Source organism: Coturnix japonica, chromosome 2 (assembly GCF_001577835.2).
Source record: "Coturnix japonica isolate 7356 chromosome 2, Coturnix japonica 2.1, whole genome shotgun sequence".
Classification (NCBI taxonomy): domain Eukaryota; kingdom Metazoa; phylum Chordata; class Aves; order Galliformes; family Phasianidae; genus Coturnix; species Coturnix japonica.
In genome coordinates, this window is record NC_029517.1 from 118,839,615 (window position 1) to 118,855,726 (window position 16,112).

Here is a 16,112-nt window from a genome sequence, read left to right on the forward strand (position 1 = left end):
AAAAAATATACTTTGCAAGATCAACATATCTAGTTCTGTGAAAATTACAAGGATCTGAGTGAAGAAGAAGAAGAAATTAAAAGAGGGGGAGGGAAAACACTTTTTCTTGGAGTCGGATTCATTCCCAAACACAAGGGTGAACATGATATTTCATTCTTAAAGTCTGTGTTTGAATAGGTGCTAGATATGGCTACCTCCCTCTTTGACATCCTACTTAATATCCTCTCATGACAAGGTTACCCACTTACTGGACAAAGAGAAGATAATGGATGAGGTACTTTCATAGATTTTAACAAAGAATTTGATACTGTCTTTCACAGTATTCTTCTGGACAAAATACATATAGCTGGACACATAATAGCACTGGTGAACAACTGACTGAATGGTAGGACTCCAAGCATTATAGTAAATGAGTTAAGCATGAGGTTGGTGGCATTGATCCCCAGTGCTCAATTTTAGGGAATTTTCTGTCAAAATTTTTTATCAGTGACCCAGGAAAAGAAACTGAGTGCACACTAAATTTGCAAATGACACTAAATTAGATGATTCCCTTGAGAGTAGAGAGATCTTGATAGAACGCTAGACAATAACCAATCATATAAAATGTAATAAGAAATAATAGTGGATTATGCATTTGGGATAGTGTAATCTGGAATATATGTTTAGGCTGGGGGACAAGTGGCTGCACCGCTGCAGAGGGATTTGGAGTTTTTGGCTTATGGTAACCTCATTATAAGTCAGCAGTTCAGCCTGCCAGCCAAAAGGGCTCAACTATATTTAGTGCATTAAGTACACCATAGCTAACCTGTCAAAAAAAAAAAAGTGGTTGTCTCAACTATATTTAGCATTGGTTTAGCTTCATCTCAAATGCTGTGTGCTGTACACATTGGGGCTCCACAATGTAAGGGATAAAGCTATTAGATTGTGTCCAGTTGTGGGCAACAGCAATGGCAAAAGGTCTAGAGGGCATGACATAGAAGTGCCTGAGGATACTTGGTTAGTTGAGCTTAGAGGAGGCCAGGGGCTGATTTCATTACTTCTTCAAGAAGGACGAGAGACAGAGGTGCTGATTTCTTCTCTCTGGTAACAGATAATAGAGCATTAGGTCTGAAAGCCGCATCAGGGCGAAGTTCAGATTGTACACTAGAAAAAAATCTCTATTGAGAGGGTGGATCAGGATGGATCAGGCTCTCCAGCGAAACTGTCATGTTTAAGTCTGTTAAGAACGGTGTAGATCATGCACTTTGATATATGGTTAAATTTTTAGGTTGCCTTTTATGGAGTCATAAGATGGATTTATGATTACCATAGGACCCTTCAAACATAGGATATTCTATGATTCTTGTAATCCACAGAAAACACTCAGACTTGACAATGTGGGGGAAAAAAAAAAAGAAAAAAAAAAAGAAAAAAAAAAGAAAGAAAAAAAAGCCATATTCATATTGCTTTATAATTAAACAGTAGGTAAAAATGAAAATTGCTCCCTTTGTTCATGTCTCAGTACAAGGCATCTCCTTAACTCTTGTCCATGTCCAAATTTAAACAATTTACCTATCTTAATGATTTCATTTAAAAGACTTTCACAGTCACAATATATGTTGTTTCCTACCATAGCCCTAAGAACACTGTAAATGAACCTATGGAGATGACAGCCTTATTTGAAGTAACACTGGACATATCAAGCAAGGAGGAGGAAGATGACAATAATTAAAGCTTCCCTGTTTAGCATGTTCAGAGACAGACAGAGAACAGATGTTTTACAGCTTTACGAATAATATATCCTAATATTTATGAGCGGTGTTTTGAGAACATGTGGTGGAAAGATGGGATTGTCTAGATACTTGGTTTCTTTACAGTTTTCTATGTAGATTAAAATTCTTGTTATTATAAATTGCAAAACTAAGCTATTTTAAGGAATGCATATGCATTTGTGCAATGATCTTTTCATAGCCACAGTTATACCACAGATAAGAGTAAGTCCTCAGGATAGGACCACTCCCTATATTCCTAGGAGAAATCCATAACAACTGCATTTAATTTTGTTTAACTAAGAATCAGTGAGAAACTGTTACTAAAAGCTCTGATGAACAAAAGCAAAAATTTAAATAAACTGGAGACTTCTGCACTAGCATGTTCCAAAAGGAAAAAATTCTAAACAGCATGAGAAAAGGAGCTCTTATGGACATTGACTCCAACAGGGACACATTTTTTTTCAAATATATTATTAAATTAATATATATTCTATTTCACTTAAATAATGTGATAGAAACCTCATCAAGAAATCTTTAAACAGGTTGGAAAACATACATAATATATTTAGAATTCTTAAATGGTTGTCAGAGCACTGTATTGTGGAAATAAGTAAAAGAATAAAAAAAATTTTTCATTAATGACCGTTGTTGACAAAAACTCACAAAAATAAAAAAGAAGGCTGTCTTTATATCAATTAATCTGGAAACACTGGATACTGTTGTACAATGTTCTTTGATGTATGATGCCACTAATATGATGAAATGACCGTTTCCTTTCTACTTCAAGCTTACTGTACAATTTTCTTTTAGGTCTGAAAACGTTACTGATCTAAACAGTTGAAGCACTCATGGGAACCACGAAGAAATAAGTCACTATTCACGAGAAACATCATATCTATATACACATAAACACACAGACATATGCATACATGTATGCATGTTTTAAAATTGTAGCTTTCTATCTGTGGGAAAACATCGAGCACATTGGGAACACAATGAAGTTAGGAAGAACAAAAAAACGTTATCATATGGGTAAGTATCAATATTATCCATTTGAAAATGGATCCCTGGAGTTACTACCTAGAAGACATTGAATTAATAAACAAAACCCTTAGCTCTCCTCCAAAGTAACCATGTTTGTTTTTTATTGTACAATATACTGAGATTTGTCAGGCTGGGAATCTATTTTCAACAAATGATGTGTTAGCTTTGTCAGGATATAAACTAGTGATATGCCTCGATGCAACTGTGCTGTGTTCAGGTGATTTAGAAAAAGCCCTCTGAGGATGCTGAACAAGGTAGAACGCCAATACAGAAGTCAGAGAACGACTTCCAGTGAAAACTGCTGTCGGTTTGAAAGGTGATGAAGGAGAACATGTAGAAAGCAATCTTGTAGCTCTCTGGGGAGGAAGGAAGTCTGGTTTAGACAATCTGCCTTATAAGGTATGTAGTTTATTCACTAATCCATTCCAGACCATGGCAGTTTAAGAGAGCTTTTTTTTAAAAAAAAAAAGTCTTTGTTTTCAGAGGCCTCAGTTTAAACATGTGGGAACGGGATATAGACCAGATCGTAGAGATGAACAACTTCAGCATTAAAATAATCTTTAAAGAAGAAAATCGAGACTTATTAGAGATACAGATAAAATCATTTACTTTTTTAAGCTATTCAATAATAAAAAATAAAGGAAATAAATAAAGAGAACACATCACACTATGAAAAATTCTTTGGCTGTACATGTGTGTTTTTCTTCTATTAAGAGTGTATGGGAAGATAAACAGGTAGAGAATTTAAATGCCTATATTTGGGTGCAGTAATAGGACTTTCTCAATAAGATACTGCTTTGTAGATACTTTTACATGGATTAGTTTTTCCCTGAATTTATAGGTGCTAAATATCTGTACTTAAGTAGTTGGACTAATTGGTTCAAGGAGTTATAAAAAAGTATCCCCATAGTTCTTCAGGCCATGTTATTTACCCTCTGCCTATTTATTTTTTATTCCAGTTATACGACAGTTCCACTGAAATCTCAAAACTGAGGTCAATAAAATGGATCCGGATTTACCTTCTTGCATATGCAGAGCTTGCAAAAATAAATAAGTAGACAGACATACTGCGTTTCCTCATCTTTCACACAGTCAAATGATAACACACAGTCAAATGGTAATTCACCATTTTTAAGTACATCTTTCATAGAATGAGATTTCTTGTACTTCATATTACTGTCATCTGATTATCTTCAAATTCAAGTTGTAATTTATTTTAAATGTCACAACTGCTATTTACTACAAAAAGGTCCAGAATCTATTATGATTTTCCTCTTCTATTTACAAATTTCAGAACTGAACAGAAAGTTATTTTCATATTTGCATACTGAAACAAACGGCACATAAGTTAAATGCAGCTAGTACAATATGGGAAAAAAAAAAAAAAAGAAAGAAAAAGAAAATGGCTCAAAAGAGCACTTAAGCAGGGAAATCTTTCAAGAATAAATTAAAATAGCATTTTAAAAGCCCAGTGGGATTAAAAATGGCAATGCAAGAAACCACCATTTACATTACAGTGGGTGGGAACCCACAAGACTAAATTATTTATGGCATGAGAGCATTCAACAGAAACAAGATACTGGGGCAAATGTGACTCTACTTATGCTATGGAATATCTTTCACTTCAGTGGGATAAAATGAAAAAGTTGGCCCCTCTTCCCAGCAGAGGCAGGAAGTAAAGAGTGTAAGGCCAAGAAAAGAGTGTAGTCGAAAAAACATGAAACGGTCCCCTGTTGATAAGCAGTACTCATTGTATTTAAGGATAATATACAAAGTACTGTAGTATATCAACAATCGCTTATTATTACTATAATATTTTGTATTTATTTCATCCAAAATCCAGTTCTTTGGAAGTGATTAAGATCTGTATTTTTATTTTACATGGAGGAAAATTTAGCACAGAAATGATCTCCACCCAGTGCACCATCTGTTTTGATTACATTTTGGACTGTAACAGTTCCCGCACTTGTTCCCACTGTGGTGCGTACCTACTGCAAAACAAAGGCCCTATGCACCAAACTTCAGTCCACGTAGACAATAAAAACAAAATGATTTATCCAGTTCATTTATTTGAAAATGAGATTACATAGATAGACACATTCACTTTAACTACCAGCAACTAATGAACATCATCATATGAGTAACCTGCAAACACTGCTAAAAGTTAAGCAATGAATATACCAGTGATTTTTAGCTTAACTTATTCTCTCCTGAAATCACCAAGATTCATTCCATAGTGAACTTAACACACATATAAATGTTTTCATGATCAAGAACATACAAGACTAAGATTATGCAGTTCTTTGTTATGAATAGATGATACAGAAAATGATAATTCCTGTCTTAATGTAATCATAATGCTACCCTCTTTCTAATTTTATCAGTCCCAAGGACACAGGATCAAGACATGAGAAGTGTTTGCCAAGTTCCTGCTTTATGATAAGATGAAAACCCACGTAGCTTTACCTTTTATACGCAAACACCTATCAGAGAAACAGTGGGTACTGAAATGTTTCTTTTTAGCATACCAGTCCACCTCTTCTTCCTAAATACCAAGCCAGAGCATTTTACCATGACATAGACTGTTTCATCATCATGTCAGTCAAGTCAAAGGTCAACTTCAGTCGAATTTATTTGTTTACTGACATGAAGGCTTTACACCCTGACACATTGCTAAGATAAATAAATTCAGATTATCGAGTACACAAGACGTCACATGAGTGACTCAATCTCTGGATCGGGATCAGTGAAAAATTCTTGTAGCTAAACAGGCAGCAACAGATAAAAATACAAGGATTTACATATTTAAAAGCCAATATTAATTCAATTAATCTCAAATTGAAATAGGTCTGTTAAACATGTAAGCTTCCCTTCTGCACAACAGCAAGATAACACTTTCCACCAACTACAAGAAAATCCCATATACACAATTTAGACAAATTACTTACTGGGAACTGAAATCCAAGATAATTCCATACTTAACTATACCAGCCTCCAAATGAAATACATAGAGTTCAAGAGTTTTGAATGCAATCCAATTTCTCCAGAAAAAAAACAACAAACAAAAAAAAACGCAAAACAATTGGTGAAATTAATCGAATCCCCTTCCTTATAACAAATAAATTGCCTGTTGCCATAACTTGTAGCACTCACAGCATATTATTTTCAGCTAAATATACTCCTCAATCATTTTTCTTCAATATCTGGATCCCTGTTGTTTGCCTTCTCCCTGTTGCTTCTTGCTATTGATAATCACTGTCCTCTCTATGACCCATCTGTTACTGAGACAGGAATACCAAACTTTGTTTTCCAGACAGGGGTGTCCATGTCCCCCCATGTCCACATCCAAGTCCATTTTGGGCTTAGGACTGCAGAACAAGAGGCTGAGAGAGGCCCTCTGGGAAGTGGCCAGCACAGCCCCTTGTCAGACATGGCCAGTCCCCATAGCAGAGAGGACTAAAATAAAAATGGGAAACAAACAACCCCGTGAACAGCACGACTTGTGAAGATCAGGGGAGTAGGTGCTCAGACTCTGAAACAGAATATTCTAGGCAACCTGTAGAAAGATCCATGCTGAATGTTGCTGTCACTCTGCAGCCCATGGAGTACCCAAAAAGTCAAACAATCCTGTCCTTAAGGATTTCAGCCCATGGAAAGGAACCCAATGGGAGCCAGGAGAAATGCTAAGAAGAAGAAAAGAGCAGCAGAGACAAACTGTGATGTACCGACCCAAGCACCTACTGACCATCCTGCTGTGCTGCTCAGGATAGAGGATTTGGAAATGAAGGAGTGAAACTGAGCCTAGGAACAAGGTGGGGAGGGGTTGGGGGGGGGGGAATGTATTTTTGCTTTTATTTTCCCCAAGTCAAACCTATTTTCCCATACAATAATTGGTCCCCCTATCTCTCTGAATCCACAAATGGATTTTTGTCTTTTTCTCCCAGTTCAGTTGAGAAGAGAGTAAGAGTGCAAATGAATGGACATCTGGTAGCCAACCAAATTCTGACATCCTGGACTGCTAAGTGCCACAATTTTTGGTACTCACAGAAAACCACCAAACTAAAGCTTTAGAGACATTCAGCCGTCAGTTCCCTCTTGCACTGCTATTTAGCTGACTTGCACAGTCAGTGCCTCAGTTTCTGTGTACCTCTGTGGAGGAGCTGAAGAGTCCTGGTTGCTGTATGTAGTTAACACTGCAAATGCTGAATTTAAGGCATTTGCAGAATTCAAGAAGATAACTGTAGCAAAGAAAGGAACAACACAGGAATTTCTTCTCAACATTAGATTTATTGTTTCATAAATAATGTGCTGCTGAACAGCTGTTGTTTGTTTCACCCTTTAATTTCAGCATAAAACCCAAATTTTGTAATTCACTTAAAAAAAAATAAAAAAAATAAGAAATAAAGAAAAAAAGAAAAAAACCAAAAAAACCCACGGCTCCAAGATGTAATATAGAATGAAATTATTTATTTAGTGTAAAGAAAAAGATTTTTCTACATGTTAGATCATCATAACCATTAATTTTAGTTGAACTACTGAAGCTTTCCTATTTTTAATGCATGTAAAAATTACTGATGATCTCATAGTATATATGTCTGCTTGAAATTACTCATCCAAATTATCCTTATGCCTTTCAGTTGTGATCATATAACTGAGTTGTCACGAAACAAATTGAGATACGAACTTACAGTGAAAATGAAAATTAGAAGTCAGCTGTATTATACAGGAGCTAGGACAGTGTAAGTTCACACTAGCTCTTTCAACCTTTACATAAATATTACCTATGGTTTCTGCATTTATTTCATAAGTTACTTACACAGTATGGACAAACCATGTTATTTTCAACAGTGAAAGAGTTTATGACATAAGTGAAATTTTCTTACCTGTTTTTCTCATGAATTTTCAGGATTTCATTTGTCTGCTGTAGCAGCTGTTTTTCTAGCTTGTAGGTCGACAGTGAATTTTCCAGTAGCTGAATTTCAAGTCTGGATGTTTGATTTAGCACCTTAACAATAAATTAAAAATATTAACATATATAAAATCCCAGTTGTGTTGCTATAGCAATGTAAACATATTGAAATCCTTCTCTTCAGATTTGATGATTTATTAGAAATAACCCTAATTTCTAAATCCTTTTCTTTAAACTCAGCTGTTCAGCTAGTGCAAATGAACTCAATCAGCCTACATTGATATGAAACAGCTGACACTCTGGAACTCTGTGTGCTGTAGAATAGTACTGGTCTTGGAGAAGAAGGAAAGGTGACTGCCAAATAAGCTTTATTTCAATGGAAAGAGCAAAATATATGTTTAAAAAATTCATTCTTATAAAGGAAGCTTAAGCTAGAAGAGTGAATGTGTACTTGAATTTAAGCCAAAGTATTGCATCTGCTGTTTTGTAAATAGAATTCTAACTCTAGTTTGCCCCTGAGATCTCCCTTTGGGTAGTGTTAGCAGAAATCTGATGTTTGCTTATGTTAGCGCCACTTGCCCTGTTACTTTTTTTTACATCTGAAGGCTGTAATCTTAAACAGTGTTTTATGTAATTTTACTAGGTACATCAGACTGAAAGAAGATCATTCAGATGGAAGAGAATAAATGCTGAATAATAGTTCAGAATTGAAAATAACATAAAGAATGAAAGTAATAAAATTAATTATGAAGGTTGATTTTGCTGATATATCGTTTTTCATTGTGTAGATTCTGGAGAAGAATTTATCAGTATTTTTTAGGTAAGTGTGCACACAAGAGCTGTGAGATGTAGTCACTATTGGAACTGAATATGATTCCTCTTTAAAGGAACCTGTCAGACCTATCTTGGAAGGCCAAATATCTGCCTCATCATAGGATTAAATAGTAACATCTTTTCATGTACGCCCAACAGGAATTTATGTTACAGAGTACAAAGGAGGAAAAAACAATGGCTCTCAACCTTAATATATGCAATGTCTTCTTTTTGTTTGAACTTCTTGATACTCACAGTGACTTGAGTTGGCCTTTTAATAGGGTACAGTGGTTGAAAAAATTAGAATTGATCTCTATGCAGATATTTTGTTGTTTGAGATGCATATATATTTGTGAGTGCCAGGAGGCATCACCATAGTCTGAGAGGGAGCCGGTAGGAACTGATGTACTACAAATGTTGGCAAGGAGACAGGAAGGCACCAATAGATTAGCAAAAAGTATATATCGGTGGAGTAGCCTACTTAGTTCTCACTATCTCACTGTTATTAATCAGCATTACATTAATCTTCCTCAAGTTGAGTATTTTTGCCCATGATGAGAAGCAGTGAGCAATTTCCTGTCCTTATCTTAATCAAATAAGTTTTTTTTCTTAATTTTTCCATTGTCCTGCTGAGGCTGTAGACTGAGGGAGTGGCTTGTGGCACTCCTAGCAACTAGCCATGGGCGATCCACCACAGCCTTGGAAGTATCTGTCAGCCTCAGTTCCGTAGCCCTCTGCACCATGCTTTTCTGATTAATAGTGGAAGCAGGGTCTACGATTACTTTCCCATGTTGCTGTGAGAGTTAAAGTAGGAATTGTGTCACTGGACTGAAGTCAGAGCAAGGACTACAGCAAGGTAGATACCAACTGGTATACTGAGCATCCTTTAAATTCTTCAGCTATAGGTATAGAATAAGAAGGAAGTCACTGGTGTTGCTTCTACCTTGAACTGATTCATCAATGTAAAGTGAAACAGGTGCAATATACATACATACATACATATTTTCCCTTATGTAGTTCAGTGAGGGAACAACACATGTGTTCTCAATGTCTACACCTAAGGAGGTCTTTTATACCTACTCCTACACTTTTTTCTCTGCTGAGCAAGTGATATCACAGACCATAGAAGGTATTCACAGCTTCTGCATTCCTTTAGATATTCTGTTGAATTTAGATATATTTATTGTATTCATTTATATATTCTATTGAAATATCATTCCCAGTCCTTTCATAAGTTACTGTGGTATCTTTTTGAAGCTGTGGTCATTTCAGATCACTACATTCTTTAGTGGACATTTATCTACTAATCACAATGTAGAAAAAAAGGTAACTATGTAAGGCAGCTCAGCAACAGCTTGTACCTATCATTCCTAGCCAGAGTTATTTAGAGCATGTCTTTCATAATTGCTGCAGCTTCTCAGTGCATTGTAATGCAGCTACATAATAACATGGTAATGATATTTTAAATGTGAATAAGAACATTACGATCTCTCAAGAAGTACATATGCAACTAGAACAAACCAAACAAAGGCAACACATACGCTCCTGTGTAACATACCACATGGTAGGAAGATCAAAAATAAATAAGCATCTTAAACTGATAGAACTCAAAAGGGAAAACGCTGTATGTTGCAATAAACCCAATAGGAAATTGTACTCTGTATTGCAACAGTGATATATGTGTCACTTGAATCTAATGTGTTGTTTGGTTCTGGGAATCACATATAAATGGCTTTTCAAATTCATGTGCTATTATGCAATTTTGCAATAGTACACAGCGTTTTATAAAGAACCTGATGCTGGTCCCTCTATCATTGCACTGTAAAGCTGCTGATGTACAATACCTTTCAACTAGAAACATCTCCCAAAAATTAATCTTATAAAAGAATAAAGGCAAGTAATAATGAAGATCAAAGGCTCTGTTTTAGCCTGAAACTCATTATCTAGCTTGATATTTGTATCATTCACAGTTGGTAATTGAGCTATTAATTTGAAGTCAAATAATGATTTAGTTTCCTAGCCATTCCAGTCTGCCTTTCACACCTAGAGCTAAATATACCAACAAACTGAAACCTAAAGCAAGTCACATATAAAATCATTGTTGTTCATACCACCATGTAAGTAAAGACATAAAGCTGTTGGAGAGGGTCCAGAGGAGGGCCACAAGGAGGGCCAGGGGGCTGAAGCAACTGCCATATGAGGACAGGATGAGGGAGCTGGGCTTGTTCAGCCTGGAGAAAAGAAGGCTGCAGGGTGACCTCATTGCAGTCCTTTAGTACCTGAAGGGTACCTATAATCAGTAGGGGTGTAAACTCTTTGAAAGAGCCAATAATAGTAGGACAAGGGGAAATGGTTTTAAGTTGAAAGAGAGAAGATTTAGGTTGAATGTTAGGGAGAAGTTTTTTACTAGGAGATTGGTGAGGTATTGGAGCAGGCTGCCCAGGGACTTTGTGGATGCCCCATCCCTGGAGGTGTTCAAGGCCAGGTTGGATGGGGCCCTGGGCAACCTGATCTAGTAAATATGGAAGTTTGGTGGCCCTGCCAGGCAGGAGGATTGGAACTTCATGATCCTTGAGGTCCCTTCCAACTTGGGTCATTCTGTGATTCTGTGATCTGTGATTCATTTTGTAAGTTTATTGGAAACCTGTGTTGAAATGTTTTGCATGATGATGTACTAGAAAAGATGGGGACAATTCCCAGGAATTAGAAGGTTTTAGGAAACTGCTCAGGGAACATACCTGTGTTTCAACATCCGTGAGTTTTCTTGTCTGCTCTGCTGTCTGGCTGAGGAGGCTGGTCCCTATCTCGAGCATGGTGGCGGTGTGGTTCTGCACAGCGTTCTGCTGCAGCTGCACCATTTCCGATTTCATGTTTTCCACAATATAGCTCTCAAGCTGGAAAAGAGAAAAGGTTGTAGTTGGGGTATTTTTACCTGCTTAGGCCTTCTGGTGACATAAAGATGCATCTCTGGCATTCATGCCAAAAGGGAAAATTCAACAGGGCCTTCAGCTTATCAGCTGGAGCAGGGACCTGACTTTCTGGTAGCTCCTTCCAGTCTCTGAGTCCCCATGTTTTCCCAAGTACCACAGCCTACTGGCATGAAGTCCTGCTTGTTTCCATCTGTGTCAAAGTTGCAGCAAATATTTCTGGTAAAGTTCTCATGGCAGTTCAAAAATGACCACACATAAAAATCAAAGCTCACCACAGAGACACTCTAGGTCCTCTTTGAATATTATAGCATGTGAGTCCTTCCTGGAAATGGTCCTAGCCTTCCTGGATTATTCCCATCTCACAGTCATTCAACAACATGACATTTTACTGGGTTAGATTCTCTGCAAAAAGATCCACAGACTAGCAACGGGAGCCTCAAAATTTGTGAAGGAACAGAGACAGTATCATGGTAATAAGAGAAGGAAGCTGTTGATCAAAAACTATTAGAAGCTGTTTTGTTCCTTTGCTTTCGTAGCCTCAAAATAATTTGGGTTTCTTTCACATACAGTTAAAAAGAATGTGAATTAGGACTCTCAAAATAAATTGAGCACCTCAGAGGGTGACACTTTGTTTTTGTTTTAGTTGACATAGGCAGGGTCATTCCCTTCTATCCACCTAGACCCCTGCCCTGTAACACAAGACCATGAAGCAGGACTAGCCTACAATATGAAGAGACTGTTACATGTATAACCATTGTTCTGCCATCTTGCTTCATATACTCTGCAAAGTATTAACGTGTAAAAAAAGTGGTTTGGGGCACTGGCTGCAATACATTCCACTAAAATAAGCTGGATTTGAACCAATTTACACTCAGTGAAGATGTGGTCCCTGGTTTCGTTTTGTGGCTGAACATGTTTTTTATGGCAAGCTGATTCCAGACTTAAGCAACCACTCTTTACCTAATAATTTTAACCACATTAGACCTCCTTCTGCAGCAGCAAGGATGGTTCTTTGTGAAAGGTAAGCTGCACAACTAAATAGTGAGAGCCAGATGGAGTTGATTTAAAGGCTGAAGAAAGGAACAGAAGTCAGGCATAAACTGTATGATTAATAGGAAGGGTTGCTTTCATCTTATCTATTAGCATTCCTGTGCTGATGGGTAACTACTGTAAATGTTCTAATGAGCCACATCAGCTGAACTTAATTTAGATTTCTTACAAATTTGATCAGTTATGTTTGCCTCTTATTAGTTTTAAAAACATTCCTACAGAAAAGAACACTGTTGCACTGTAAGGTGTTTTCAGAATGAGACAGCTGAAGGTTTTTGTTGTTGCTGCTTTTTTTGTTTGTTTATTTGCTTTAACCACAGTTTGGAAAAATGGTTAATGCACATGATGTTCAAAAGTGGTCATCCTTTAACTTCAGGCTAGAAAAAATTCTGCTTGAATTATCAGGTGACCTCTCCGATCTAGAAACTTGCAGAATGTTATAAATGGTGGGGATTTTTTTATATATAATATTCAAATGAGACCTAACAATCAAGAAAAACTCCGTATATTGCAAAATGATGCCTGAAGTGAATACTTCCCTTTTCCACTGTTAGTGGAAGTTCACTGCTCTGTTTTAATTAATAAACTAAAACTGAGATATGTTGCAGATATTAAGCTAGTTCAATGAACTTTTACAAATCTATTATATTTCTACACCATGCTTTTATATTCAGTAATATTTTGCCTTTATTTCTTTCATGTCAGATTGTATATATATATATATATATTTGCCATCCTTTGTTTCTTGATGGTTTTATAGCCCTTGGATTTATTGGCAAGCTATCTTCTGATTGCCAGTAATCCCTGTGAAAGAGCCCTAGGAAAAAGAATGGTTGCCCTTCTCCAAATTTTACTTCAAATACTGGAATGCATGAACAGGAAACCCAAATTTCTTTCCCAGCATGAAACACCTGATGAAACACAAGTCCTGGTACAGCCCAGGACTGGGTACCAACACACCACAAATTTCCATGCATATAATATCTTTTTTTTTTTTCTTTTTTTTTTCCAGACATGTTTATAGCATGTATACATCATGAATGTGCATTATTTGTTCAGCTTTCTGAAACTGTCTCACTCACTGTGTAAGCTATGTTATACATGTGTGCTATGGATCTTTGGAATCCATTAATAAGCATAGTGGCTAAACTCATTACACATACACAAATCAGAAGTTAGAAATTTTCACACACCAGTAAAAAGAATTGTGGATAAGGATGTAGATGTAAAAAGACAGAAATACTTCTGTATTTCTAACAAGTTTCTCTGCATGTTATTTTACTAATGTCATGGAAAGGATTGCATGTGAAATGTATTGCATATGTGCGGAGCTACAGCAAGTTTTACCTAGCAGGAACAAAGGCAAAGACTGAGTCATACTCTATACTTATAGTTTTTCTGGATTACTTCTAGTTAGTGTAATATAACACATTTTCTGTGGTATCCATTCTTGGGCAATTGCTCTTGGTTACTCACTCCTAAATCACACTGTGTTTGAATTAGGGACTCTCTCATTATGACAACAAACTGACTGTCCTGTTTCCAAATTAACCAGTAGATGCTTTTGTAAATATTTGGTTTAAATTAGACTGCCACAATAGCTTCTGTGAGCACATCTTAGGAGAACCAGGAGGTGTTCGCTCAAGCAAAGGAGTGTAGAAGATTGAAATAATGAAGAGGTTCTGTTGCATTAATCTTATTTCCTTCCTTCATCTACAAATCTTTTAGTTTGCTCAGCAGATTTATTGGTTATAATGACCCTGCTAAAATTCAGTGACCAATAGGCCAAGATTTCACCTATTATTTTTATTGCAGGAAACCAGTATTTACTGGGTTCATTATTGACACGTGCTGAGGTTTTTTTGTTTGTTTGTTTGTTTGTTTGTTTTGTTTGTTTTTTTTTTCTGAAGCCTTCCTTTTTTGAAGGCTTTGTATTGAGTTTATTGAGCCTTAGACTGATATTTCTTTGTGCTTAGGTAACATGAATAACATCTATTTAACAGGTAATAGATAAAAGGATACTTGCATGGTGGCCTCACCAAAAAATAAGTGACACACAGAAACTCATTCCCAAGAGTAATCCTGAGAACACCTAGGTTCTTCAGTCTCTGAGAATCTGTTCATGCCATAAGTTATTTAATTTCAATTTGTCAAGAGATTCTGCATTAAAAAGTAAATATGTCCTTTCAGGTGAGTGTACTTTGTATATTTGGACTTTCAAATCTTTTCAAATCCTACTAGTTACTCTTCTTTCAGTTACTTTTTGTTGAAATAATGAAACAGAATTCTTTTCTGCATTCTTTACCCCAGATTTCACCCTTCTCACTGCATGGCTTTCTATTGTTCATTGATGTTCCTGTTATTAACTCAGATGCATCTGCTTTCAGTAAGACTCCTTACGTTGTACGGGAGTTTTCAGAAATGCAGAATTACAAGTGGGATGCATAATAACATTATAACATTCTCAGAAATAAAACCATCAGAAGGTTCAGTGTTATTGTTTAATAAACATTCCAGAGGATTATACTTTACAAGTATCTAGCTTTTTCTGGACAACGTTTATTGAATATTCTTCATAGAAACCACCCAAACACTAACAAAACTATTAAAATGGAAACTGCAGCTTAGGGCCCAAGAAAATGATAATGGCTTGTGGCAGACGGCTTATAAATAAAATAAGAAGTTTTTCTTTTACTTTGATCAAGTACTGTTGGTCTCATGTAATTATATGGTAAGGACTGCTATGATATCCAGATGACATTAAGCTTTCGTATGCTGCCTTTGCAAGAGAATGCAAGTTAAAGTAACAGCATTCTGCTTTCACTCTTCTACTATCAAATGTATATTACACAGCATTTGTAATAATAGAAAAACAATACACCAGTGATATAAGAGGTGTTCTGTCTTGTCTTGCTTTGCACACAAGAAAATGTACAGTAAAAATGTATTACAGCAACCCGTTAATACTGTTTTCTAAATTCCTTTGTCAGAGTGGGGGATCACACATTAGGGAATTGTCTGAAAGTAATATTTGTAGCAACACAGAAAATTTTCTTTTACAAATACATAAAACACCTAAGTGGGAAAATCAAATATATAGAATTTCTGTGAATTTTACAAAATTGAAGTAGTTAGGAAGGAGCTTATCTCTAAGAAAAACCATATAGATTGGATAGGATAGGATAGGATAGGATAGGATAGGATAGGATAGGATAGGATAGGATAGGATAGGATAGGATAGGATAGGTAGGGTAGAACAGAATAGAGTGGAACTGAACATAATGTCAGAATGAAATGGAACAGTTCTGTTTGAAGGGACCTTCAGAGACCATCTAGCCAACTAACTGATCACTTATAGATACCAAAAGTTAAAGTATTATTGAGGTCATTATCCAAGTACTTCTTGAATGCTGACAGACATGAGGTATCAAGCTTTTCAATAGGAAGCTCGTTCCAGTGTCTGACCATTCTCACGGTAAATAAATCTTTCCTAATGCCCAGTCTGAGCCTCTTCTGGTATAGTTTAGTACCACGGACATGCATCCTGTCAATGGTGACCAGAGAGCAGAGCCCAGCACCTCCCTCTATTTCCTCTCCTTGAAAAGTTACAGAAAT

General features: G+C 36.3%; 1 protein-coding gene across 1 annotated transcript in view; it reads right to left on the bottom strand.

The window, feature by feature from the left end:
• The window catches only part of ANGPT1 (angiopoietin 1), a 145,352-nt gene that overhangs the window by 65,590 nt on the left and 63,650 nt on the right, over positions 1-16,112 (bottom strand). Inside the window, exons 2-3 of the mRNA XM_015856162.2 lie at positions 11,256-11,411; positions 7,679-7,800 (exon numbers count right to left, since the gene is read on the bottom strand). Of these exons, the coding sequence (XP_015711648.1) occupies positions 7,679-7,800; positions 11,256-11,411 (278 nt within the window). The remainder of the gene's footprint in view (positions 1-7,678; positions 7,801-11,255; positions 11,412-16,112) is intronic.